At 35.9% G+C, this 13,025-nt stretch overlaps 1 protein-coding gene across 12 annotated transcripts in view; it reads right to left on the bottom strand.

Annotated features, from left to right (window-relative positions):
* Positions 1-13,025, bottom strand: part of CSMD1 (CUB and Sushi multiple domains 1) — a 1,150,108-nt gene that overhangs the window by 571,408 nt on the left and 565,675 nt on the right. For all 12 annotated transcript variants that reach the window (XM_080586628.1, XM_080586632.1, XM_080586634.1 and 9 more), the window contains one exon: positions 3,044-3,238. In XM_080586628.1, coding sequence (XP_080442754.1) covers positions 3,044-3,238 — 195 coding nt within the window. The remainder of the gene's footprint in view (positions 1-3,043; positions 3,239-13,025) is intronic.

The raw sequence follows: 13,025 nt of genomic DNA, 5'->3' as shown, positions 1-13,025 counted from the left end.
TATTTAACCACAGGATCCTCTTCAAGGAATAAGGGCTACAAGGGAGATGAAAGAGACAAAGGAAGGAGACAAAGAAAGTTTCCCTCTCTCCTCCTCAGAAAGCAACATGACTGGAAGCTCGGTTCAAGTGCCTGTACACAAAAAAATGCCACATGGGAAGCACACTGGACAAACTGGAAGTACATGTAAAGTCACAAAACTGAGATGTCGTTGAGATTACAGAGACTTAGTAGGATAGCTCACCTGACTGGAGTGCTCTGACAGATGGTCGCAGGCTCATATGACAAACAGAAAGAAAAGGAGAAGCTGTACCCTACACAAAACAGGACCTTGAATGAACAGAGGTCTGCTGTACGACAGACAACAATTATGTTTTGTTCCTACGGACTAGAGTGAGAGAGAGAAGCCAAAAGGGAGGTCATTGTGGTGAATGTCTGCTGCAGACCACCTGATCAAGAAGAAGAGGTCAAAACCTTTAAATAACTAGAAGCTTCCCAATCACAAGTTCAGGTTCTCACTGGATACTTTAATCACCCCAATCACACCTCTGTGGACGGCAGCATAGCAGAGGGCCAGCAATCCACCAGGTTTCTGAGTCCACTGAAATATATATATATATATATTTATTTTTTTTAATGCAGGCACTGGACAAAGCAATTAGGTGTAGAAATAAAGAACCATTCAAAAAAAAAGTGATATTCAACACCAGCTGCAGTTCCCATAACCACGAGTTGAAGATCCTGAGAGATGTAAGGAAGGCAAGTAGTATACTAAACTCCTTGGAGTTCAGCAGAGCAGATTTCAACTTGTTTGTGAAGTGGTAGACAGGCTCTCATGGGATGATGGCTTGAAGAGCTAAGGGGCCCAGGAGAGCTTGTTTGACTTCAAGGGCAGCTTCCTCAAAGCTCAAGAGTGATCCATCTCTTTATGTACATAAATGAGTAGTCATAGCAGGAGGCGGCTAGGGTTGAACAGGGAATTCCTGACTGAAGTGCTTTAACTCAAATGCAAAACAGCAATGTACAAAAGGTGAAAGCAGGGACAATCTGCTCAAAAGGAATATAGAAGTATTGCTCAGGAACACAGGGATGAAAGGAGGAAGGCCAAAACTCAGACGGAATTATACTGTTGAGGAATGTGAAGAGCAGTTATTCTAGAAGCTATTCTACAGTTATATCAATAACAAAGGAAAATGAAGGCCTTAGTGACCTGCTGTTCATTGGGTTGGCAACCGTGTGACAAAGACATGGAAAAGGCTAAAGCAATGATATCTTTACCTCTCATAATTAGCAAAGGCTGCCTTCAGACCTCCTAATTCTCAAAGAAATTAACTAGTTTGGGGAGAAAAGTAGTACGCACAGCATAGGAGGAACAATTTAGGGACTATACAAGTTAGCAGGATATATGCAAGTTCATGGTACTCAACAGTATGTATCAAGGTGTTCCTGGTGTGCCACAGCATACAGCTGATCTTTAGCATCTTCTAAAGGCTGTGACGATCAAGGGTGATTCTCAATGATCAGAGAAAAGATAAATTTTCATTTCTCATTTTCAAAAAAAAGTCAAGAAGGATTCTGGCGACTGTGTATCTGTCAAGTTCACCTCAGACCTCCAGAAGATTATGAAGAATGTTCTTTTGAAAATCATTCCCAAGCCCATGAAGGACAAGAAGGTGAATTGGGACAGCTTTTGCCAATATAAATCATTCTTGGCCAACCTGATTGCCTTTTTTGATGAAAGGATTTAGATTGGCTTTAACAAGATTTTCACAACACCATTCCCTGCTATATCCTTGTAGCCAAATTGAGAGCATATGGACTGGATATGAGTTAAAAACTGACAAGACCATCAGGCCCAGATGGCAGAGGCCAATTGTTCAAACTCAAGCTAATGGTCAGTTATTTGCAGCTGGGATTCATATTGGGGCTGAATCTCTATAATATCCACTTATTATCTATATAATATCCACTGCATCTTGGATCTGGAATATAGGATTGAACACATCCTGACAAGGTTTGCAGACAGACTTTGACAAGACGGAAGAAAGAGCAGACAGGAATCTCATTAAACTCAAAAGAGAAATGCAAAATCCTGCAACTTGAACAAGATCATACCATGCAAAAATACTTGCTACCTGACAAACAACCTGATGGAACACAAGCTGATTCAGCAGTGCACAACTGCAGCAATAAAAACTAACCTTATAATGGGTTGCATGAGCAAGAGTATAGCCAGTAGGTAAAGAGAAATGATTAACCCATCTACTTGACACTAAGTAGGCCCCACCTGGAATACTGGAGTACAAAAAATCAGACTTGAAAAAGTACAGAGAAAGGCCACTAAAATGGTTAAGATGCCTAAGAACATAATGTATGAGACTACAGAATGAGGGAAATGGACTTTTCAGCCTAGACAAGAGGAGATTGTGAGATCTAACTGCAATGCTCAATATAGGGAAGAAGGAGCCATAATCTTCTCACAGGTCCAGAACAGGAGAAATGGACATAATCTGTAAAAAGATAATCCCACTTAGACTTGCATATGAGAACAGCTAGGCACTGTAACAGGCTTTCAGAGAGGCTTTAGAATCTCTGTCCACGGAGATAAGAAATCTCTACTAGGGAAAGACCTGGGCAACCTGACCTAACGTAGAAGTTTTCCCTACTTTGAGCAGGAGCTGGACTGGACAACCAGAGGTCTCCTCCAGCTTATATCATTCAAAAATTCTCTGGCTGAAGATTTCAAGGTACTGCTTCCTGGAAGAAAATTTCCAAAAGCGGAAAATTACAAAAACATTTGACAGATCCTGCTATAAAACTGCTATAGGTATCACACATGTAAATGAAAAAGAAAAAAAGATCAGTAGATAAAATCTGCTACTTCTGAATGTAGACTCTGGATAATCGCTGCTTCTAAATTGTGATTACAGTCTGGTAAAAATTTTTAGAAAGTACATTGTGTTAAAAAAAGAACCTAAAAATAAATTTATTTAATCTGATCTTTTAATAGTGTGTTATTATTTTAAAGATGTCTTAATTTTTACCTCTGCAAAAAGGAACTGGAAAATCCCATGATGCTCCATTTCCAGGACTCACAATACACGTTAACATGGCATGGCCTTCTAGGATGTAACCAGAGATACAGCTGTATCGGATTTTATCTCCAATGTTGAATCTTGTTCCATGAAGTACTCCTTTAGGTATTTCTCCTGGATTGCCACACGTATGACTAGGTAATACTGTCAAAAGAAAGAAGGAAAAAAGTTACAATTAAAATCTGCAGAAAAGTAATAAATATTTGTCAAACCATTGTAATTAAGTAATTGTTACTGTTTAAAACAGTATTCCTAATACAAATAAAGTGAATTAGGCTATGGAATGTATTTTCACAAAAGTTTTTAGCTCATAAGAGACTTCATTACTTTCAGAGTTAATTTCAAAAAGCTTTTGATTCAATAATGCAGTGAAATTCTTTACAGATCTATTTTCAAACAACAAAATATCCCATGAATCTTACTAATTCTCCCAAAATTCAATAATTAATTCAATAATTAATTGTTCTCTGACAGTAAATTAGAGTCTAAAATATACTTTAAAACATTTTTTTTGTTTATTTTCAAATTGCTACAGATTTTAGAAAATAAATTCATCTTTTTAATAGAAACAGAAAAGAAAAAAATGACTAAGCAATGACATTGGGCGGATATGAATGGACACAGTTGTTTTCCTTTTTTTTTGAAGAAAGTTACTACAATTTGCAAGTATTAGTTACATGGAAGAGATTATATTAACTAGTTATCTCTTTAAATTTGATACTCCTTCACCTAAGAATAGCAAAAGTGTTTGATGTGGGGAAGGAAAATGTAATTGTTCCAGAACTCATTGGAAAGTTACTGTTGGCATGCCATTCCTTTCATTTAAGTAGTACAAATTAATTAGTTTAATTTTCTTTAGAAGAGAACAAGTACAGGAAACTGAAATATGTCATGAACAGAGCACAAAAAATACTGTCTTCATCAAAGAAATGGTGGTCTGAAAAGCTCACATGTAAGTCAAGAATTGTTTCAGAAACCACATTTTTCATGAAAAAATTCTTTCATCCTGTACTTCTCTCTTTCCTTACTTTATCCAACTGCAGAATAACGTAACTATACTAATCTCACCAACCTGCATGTTGAGAGGATTCCTTATTCAATACATGCACATCCTCAGAGTGTTGTAAAGCATTATATCAATATATCAATGCTAATTAAGCCCCATTATACCATGTAAGTTCAATTATTGCATGCACACCCTTAATTCATTACTCAAACCGTTAGTCACACTGGCATTTAGATGATCATAATTACACTTAAGTTAGAACCCAAATTATATAGGAAAATTCCAAAAAGGTCCAAGAGTAAAGACCTTCCAAAAAGATAAAGCTAAAACAATTAAGAGAGAACCGTTACATCACACTTTTATGAGAAAAATCTCAAAATATTCTATAAATATTAACTACCTAACAAAAGCCATGTAATACTGTAACGAAAAACAGGTTAGACAAATGTTCTACCAATACTGAAGATTCAGGAAGCAAGATTTCTATGCGCTATGGGAACTACTTAAGGTTGAGTGAGTAACTACCAAAGCTAGAAAGAAACAATATGATATTCAACTTCTTTTCTGCTGTTTCAGCAGCCTTAATAGAACAGCGTATTTATTTGGATTGTGCTCATCCACACTGAACGGAGAGTCAATGTTTAACTTACATATATGAGAACGCATACATATAAATACACATAAAATTATTTACACTAAAGGAAGTGATTTTAACAAATTGGAATAATTGGAAGAGTTCAGATACTAACTTACATCCTAAAAAGTTAGCAACAATGATCCATTACATGCTACAGCTATGTTTTATAGCACTATATGCTCCCTCTCTCTGCAATTTTTCCCCTTCTTGCTGCTTTAGACACGGTAGGTTAACAGAAGTACTTTTGCAAAACAAGTCAAACAAGTCAATTTTTTTTTACATGGTTTGGACACAGGAGAATACCTACATTTGAAATGAGAACCTCTCTTTGCATTATATTCTAATCAAAACACTTTATAAAACACTATACGATTAAGTAGATTCATCCTGGCTTATGCGGCAAAATTTACAAAATCCAAACCTCAGCATTTATTTTTCTGAGTGGGTGTGCTATCTGGAAAAACACATTATTCAAAGACTACGATTTCTGATAAACCGCAGTCCCAAGGAAAAGGTATCAAAGCAAATCTACATCTTTCATATACATGACAACTGTTATGACAACAGCTAACTGTTGGAATCATACTGTAGCAGATCAGTCTTCTGTCTTTGTAGAGGTCTCCTACAATGACTTTTTCTCTGTGTTTTCTTACCACTACATCTGTCAGGAACCCCCACATATAATGGAATTTGGCATCCTGAAACTGGCATGCATTTTACCACAACCTCCTAAGAAACAGTAAAAGATGAGTGATCTGAGAATGACAGCCATGTTCAATAATACATGTAATAGTTCACAGGATTTCACACTTGTCAAGATCAAGCATTCAACTCCATTATTTATGTGCTTTTCTAAAAATTTCATTGAAGTACATTGAGGTAGCTGCACAATTCCCTCTGCACACACTTCACTGCTTCTAGTCTAGACCTAAGATGAATTATCCTTTGAAGGTTAGTAACAGTAACCAAAATAGTTTAATCTTTGGATTATGACAGTTCTAGCTGACCAAAGCTATCATACGCAAAGATTATATATGTCCATCAGGCTTTAATTCCATGGCCAAGTTTTCAGTAAAAGACCCCTATTTTTCTAGTGTTATTGAAGTCGACTTCCAACTGGATTGAGAATCTATGGTCACTTCCTAGAGGAAGTTAGGAGAATCACTAGTGTCACTGTGTCTTTCATTATCAATATGCTTGATTCATTAAATCATTTGTTATTTATTGTACGCTGAGAACAAATACACATTATACGGCTCTGAAAAACTAAAGGCAATAGCTTTTTTACATTTATCCAACTTATTCTCACATGGTATGCTGCATCTCATTTTCCTTCAATCAAATCCTCAAATTGGAAGAGAAATCATTGTGTTCAGAAAGGAATCCAGTTAGCCTTAGTATTTTAAAAGCAAAAATATGTACAATGGGATAGCCATGAAGATCCACCTCCTAAGATTTCTTCCTGTGAGTCTATCTTCACCAGTCAGACAGATGTAAGAATCTGTGTTGACTTCATTTCCTAGCACAGATCAATCTGGAGCACTGTGCAGTAAGATTTATTCATGAAATTAAATCTAAAAGATAGTCCTTCCTCATACATTACGTATCTCTTCCTAGACAGTAGAAAGCTATTACTGTGACCATAGGCTGCCACTAATTATGTTAAGCTTTCAATAGAACTGTCTGATCAAAATCTCTAATGTAATTTATTAATTAGATAACATATCAAAGGTTTTAATCCATTATTTAAAGTAACTATGTACATGTTATATATTTAGTCTTTTTAGAAAAGCATTCAAAAACTACATTTTATATAATAAAAGATAATATTAATATTAATTATCAAACATTGGCAAAAGTCCACATCAGGACTGTAAAATGTAGCAGATAAATGGCATAATTTTTGAGAATATACAAATAATTGATTAAAAGTTGTTAAATAAACTTTGTTGAATATGACTAGACATTCTTATAGGTGGCCTCTATCATATTGTTTATTTACAAGGCCTTTTCCATATTGTTTCTGAAGCTAATCTCTATATTCTTTTGTGATATAGGCCATTTGAAAGTATATTCACAGCATTTCATAGTTATCCTTTGCTTTCACTTAGCGAGAGTGAAACTTCCTTCATTTTGCTGGATATCAGACTTCACTATCCACCCCTTTCTGATCACACAGATGTTGTAACAGAGGAAGAAAGCCTAGAATTAGACAGCCATAGTTGATAATGGAAAAACAAAATATGAATGGTAGCTGTCACTTAACAAATTATTGAATGAGTATTTCATTCCATCCAAGTTTTCTTACTTACAGTCTTATAGCTTTACTATGCTCATTACACTTGAATGCAAGTCTTCAAACATGCAGTAAGCAATGCCTATATGTTTTCCCCATGTTTATTTCAAATCTGTCAGGACAACTACAGTCAACATAACATCCTGTTTTGGTAGGATATTGTTTTCCTGTATTTTGGTTTTAAAAGGTCAAATTATAAAAATATACTTTCTAATAGATTCTGAAAGTATTGAGGTCTTCAGCAATCCAACTCCAGTGGATGGTTACAGGAATAAGACATCTAGATTGGAATCAGTTATATAAAACTGAAAAATAGCTTCCTAACCTTTGCTGGAAATACTGGACAGAAGCTCAATCTGACAATGACTTCAGGAGAACATAATGGATTATTTTTATTTTTTTTACAGATGTCACTATCATCAACTATATTGCGAAGACTGCCCAGAGGACCTAATAGCAAAAACCTCATACTCTTTATCTCACTTAGGAGATACTGGTTTTATCCTTCTGTGAATCAGATGGTAAGATTTTACAGGCCAATGATACTTAAGGTAGTCATAACTGGACAACAACAATTCAGAAAGTAGTTTAATTCAAACTAGCAAAACGGAAGGGGAAAGGAAGGGAAAAGAAGAAAGGAAGGAGCAATGTGGATGTTTTTCTTTCACTTATTTTTACAGCTTTACAAGACTTTATAGGCATACATGTTATTTGTTCTTTTTCCTGCTCTTTCTGTAAAGACCAGAAAAGTTTTCCAGGGTTGCACCTATGCTCAGCTAAATGTTATTGCAAACTTTTTTTTTCTTTTTTTTTTTTTTCTTTTCTGCTATTTCATAGTCTCTCTAGTACAGTCCCCTAAATGTTTCATAACATTACCATCTTATAGTGGGGGCTGGAGAAAAACACACACAAAAGAAAAAAGCATAAGGAGGAAGACAGAGTCCCTTGATACAGGTGGCAACTTTGGAATTGCAACATTGGGAGGAATTTCAGGAGCTGTATGGAGAAAATCAGGGATAAAGAAAAATTCAGGGCTGATGAAAGGATGTTTTATTTGTGTGATGGACAACACCCAATATCCAGTCCACATGGCTAAAATACATGCTGGACTTTGGTTTCATGCATAAACTAAATATATGCAAAGAACTGTACTTTCAAAGTCATAGAAGAAGAAAATTTCTGTGGAGAGCAGTAACTATACTCATGAAAACAAAAGATGCTAACAAATAGGAAAAAAATGCTAGATTTTCTTGCACAAATGGAATTGAAACAAAAGTCCCTGCTCAAACTCAGAAAAGCAGCCTAATATGAAAAGAGACCTATGGAAAAAAATTCATCTACCAAATGAACAGTGCGGTACTGAACAAAACATGCATTAAAATATATATGTGTATATGTATAATGTATATGCATATGTCCCTATATATGCATTTTCTTTAATAAATCTGTTCTGGAAATAATAGAAAGTTCTTTTCCAAGTTGTAAGTAACGAAATTTGCTTTAAAAAAACTAATTTTTAAAAATTCTAGAGAACTGTTCTTGCCATTCTACTTAGGAAAAGACTAGAAAATCAATACATTTGATTTTTTTTTTTTAAACTTCTGATGCCTTACATTACAATCCATTACAGTGCATTTTGACCTTTCTTTTTAAAAGTAATTCCAAATATTGAATCAATTGAAAAGCATGTAATATTTCATTGTCGCTTTATTAAACTTTTTCTTTTTTTTATTTCCAAAAGCTATGTACAATGAATAGTTAATTGATCTACCAATCTTTCGTATTAGTGTGGAAAACTGTAAATACATGTAGGTCACTTGTTTATAGGATTGCACGATGACAGTAACTGTACAGTCACACCCTTTGCAAAATCCTCACTTTTGTAGACCAACAAGTTCTCCAGACGTTCCCAGTGATCTCAGGGACCTAGGATTCCTTAAAGCTGATCTTATCACTAAAACAGTTAGGATGTGTCCGCTATTTAGAGCAAGAAGTACCTTCATACCAGCAGTCTTAGACACATTCTAAAGGTTAAACTGTAACTTTATGAAGTTCCCTGGGCAGGAACCTTTCATGGTTTTAGCTGCGAGTGAGTTAATTTTCTTTGTAGAGGCTCATGCAATGTTGAGTTTTGATTTTTTTTATGAAAACAATGATATCGCACCAATGCTTTTAGTTGTTGCAGAGCAGTGCTCACACAGAGCCAAGGACTTTTCAGCTTCTTGTGCTGCCCTGCCAGTGAGGAAGCTGGGGGAGCACAAGGACCTGGAAGGTGACACAGCCAGGACAGCTGGCAAAGGCTGACCAAAGTGATATCCCATACTGTGAAACATCACGTGGAACAATAAAACTGAGGGGGAATTGGCCGGGGTATGCTGGCCACTGCTTGGGGACTGACTGGGCATTAGTCAGCAGGTAGTGAGCAACTCTTAATTAGTTCTTTTATATTAAAATACGTTTTCCAGAATGTTTTCTCCTTTGCATTTACCTAAGCACTTTCTTCCACTAAAACACGTTTTCATAATTACACAGTATGCTCGTATGACATAACAACTTTCTCCCAGTGTTCACAGGCAATTTTATACTTACAGATGTAGGAAACTTCTAAAGTATGCACTAGAAGGTTTTTTTTTCTGCATCTACTATGTCAACCAACAAACTGTAGAATCAAAGACTTTTCACATAACTTGTTTCAGAATGTAATACTGTTCTTTATTTGTTTTCTTAAACCATTGTCTTCATCTATTGACCTGCCAGCCATGAATTTGCTATGGGCTGAATCAGCTCCTGTTTCAGGAGCTATCAAAGGAACAACTGAACTTGATCTAAGAACGCCTTAGTGATGAAAACTTGATTTTTAAATAAAATTAAGATGGAATAGTATTTGAATCTGTTGTCTAGTGGTCATGTAATTTTTGTTCTAATAAAAATAGTGAATTACTTGGCTTGAAGGTTTATTAACTACCAATATGTGATAAGAAAAAGGAGAAATTTAATTTTATTAGAGCTGTGCCATTGCGATAGCAAAATCATCCTCCCCCTTACTTCCTGCCCTGAAGTTTCAGTTAATATACATATTTATCCTGTTTCTAATACCTTTAATGGTTTGTAGTCTCCCTTTTGAAGTTCATCAGTGAGGGAGAAAACAGTGAAACTATTAAGGCTCTGTCAATAGGTATCTGTAGGGCGCTTCTGCAGCAGCATAAATATCTGAGATTTGTAATTATTATTTGGTATCTTCTTGTATGGTACCTCTTGACTATTTCAGATCACCCCTAATTCAGTCCTGAGTCTTGAGTCTCAAGTAGTTGTACTATTACTGTAAATGGAAACCATTGAGGATTTGCCTGCCATAAATCATTCATAAAGTCTCAAAAGTTGGGAGCATATCTTTGCACAAACAAGTCTCACACAGAAATTGTATATGCTATGAATCTGACTCAATATGGACTTTGTAGAGGGGCGGTATCCTGATTTTAGCTGGGATAAAGTCTTAAGACTGGAAGAGTGAGTGTTTGAGTCATACCCTTCTTGCAGCCAAAACAAATGTTCCAGTTGTTGGATTAGTTTTTTGTTTGTTTGTTTTGATGACAATGTTCACTTCCCTCTTACTCAGAGACAGAGTGTTTAGACATTATCCATTAATGGCTTTTCAATTAGTAAATTAATAAATAAAGATTCTTGGCTGAAATTTTTCATGCCAGTAACAGCCAGGGTCAATAGCATACAGTTGACTTATGCAAGTAGGTCAATTTCTGTCAGAACATTCTAAAAAGCACAGTTCTTTATCAGGTTGTATTGACAAAAAAAAAAATGACAAAATAGTTGAATGAGATATAGAAGCTGTTGGAAAAAAAATGTTATTTACTGATCCATTATGTAGAGTTATTCCATCTTTTAAGGGATGTGGTCTAATATTCAACACTCAAGGCTTCATAGTTACTTCTTGAAAGCAGAAGGGCACGTCTACAGTACTACACAAAGTATTGAAGCTAAAGTACAAAAAGTTATTAACATTGCTTGTATTTGAGAGGTATTATATAACTATGTATATCACATTCCATGCAAGTTCACAGAGATTTCCTTTAAGTAAATGATCAGCATTATTCTACCAATGAAAAGTGTGGTTTTATATTTTTTTTATTTATTTTTTTCTAAGCAAGTCAGAACCTATTGGTGTACTTGAAGCCCATGGAAACATAAAATTTTCAGATTATTTCTTCAGCAGTCATACCTCTACTGCTATTTCCAAATACATTTCATATGTTATCATACAACATAAGGGCTTACTTACTTTTCCACAGGATACTCACTGGTCATAAACTCGTTTTTACTTATTTTTACTTATTTTTACTTATTTTTACTTTTTATTTTTACTTATTTTACTTATTTTTACTTATTTTTTTTTTTACTTATTTTTGCTAACTAAAGCCCAGGTCAGATACTAAGTCATTCATATGGATCATTGTTGTTTTGATAAATTCATTTTGTCATAGGTTTTCTTTCTCATCTGTACCTCCATGGCAATATACGGCTTAGGCATCATACAGAAATAAGCTAATCAAAGAATACAAATACTACTTCTTTCACAAGTAATAGTGATTTCCATTGTCTCAAAGGTGCTGAAATGAGGAAATGCTTTACAAAGTGTTTCAGTCCATCTTTGTTCACTTCTCTTGGAATAGAGTATAGAATATACTTTGTAGGTATACTAAACTTCTTTCTCTTATAAACTTCTTTCTCTTATAAACATAAGACCATTTGCAAAATCAGTTTTTTTCTGTGACTAACTTTGTAGACCAGCTCGTACAGAACTCTCAGGATGGTTAAGCTTTGACCAGCAAAAGTGATTCAATACTCAAGCCTTCTTCCATGGTTACTTCCTTTCCTTCTATACCCATCATGTAGAATCTTTTTTTTTACTGTTTCAAACTCAGAATCTTTTCCTGATTTTATCCTTCAGTTCTAGAGTAGGCTGGAAGAGCCAACATGGAATCATTAACAGCGAATTATGCCTGACCAATCTGATTGCCTTCTGTGAAGAAATGGCTAGCTTAGAGGTCTAGCAGAGGGTAGTAGATGTTGTTTACCATGACTTCAGCAAAGCTGTTGACAAGGCTCTCCATAGCATCATTGTAACAGAAGCAGTGGAGCATGAAATGAGTAAATGGACTGTGAGGCTGAGAGAAAATTGGCTGGACTGAAAGGTTCAGAGTGCTGTGACCAACACTAAAAAGCTCAACTGGCAGCTGGTTACTAGTTGATTCCTTGACGGTTGATACTATAGCCAATATTCTTTAACACCTTTTACTGCTATGAGAAATAGAAAGAACCATCTAAAGTTTCAAGATGATACCAAACTGGTGAGCAGTAGCACTGCTACTACTAGCAGAACTGCTATTCTCTAGGCTGTCAAGTTACCTCTGAAACATCCTGACACAACATGAAATTCAATGAGGCAAATGCAAAGTATTGCACCCACGACAGTGTAACACCGTGCAACTGTACAGTGTGGCACCACCTAGCTAGGAAGCAGTTTGTCAGAAAGGGACCTAGCAGCAACATTATTCAGCAGCAGAGACACAGAACTGAACCCCCAGCTGTAAAAGAGTAAAAGAGCAGCCAGCAGACTGAGGGAAATGACTCTCCCCCTCTATACTGCACTTGTGATGCCATAGCTGGAGTACTGTGCCCAGTCTGAGGCTTTCCAGTACAAGGAGGACACTGACGTCTCAGATGTCATCTGGGATCCTCCATTCAGTGGAAGAACACCAGGTTGGTCAGGGACTGGAGTGCCTGTCCTGTGAGGAGTGGCTGAGGGAACTGGGTTTATTCAGCCTGGAGAAAAGACTGCTCTGCAAAGTGCTAATCTTAATCCTGTCTCCAAACACCTGCTGGGCCAGTGCAGAGGACACAAATAGGCTCTTCCCAAAGATGCACAGTGATGAGAAGAGTGGCAATGGATGCAAGTTGCAACAAAGGAAGTTCCACT

The sequence above is a fragment of the Anser brachyrhynchus genome (assembly GCF_964034855.1).
Source record: "Anser brachyrhynchus genome assembly, chromosome: 3".
In the NCBI taxonomy this organism is placed as follows: domain Eukaryota; kingdom Metazoa; phylum Chordata; class Aves; order Anseriformes; family Anatidae; genus Anser; species Anser brachyrhynchus.
This window is presented reverse-complemented; position numbering and strand designations above follow the sequence as displayed.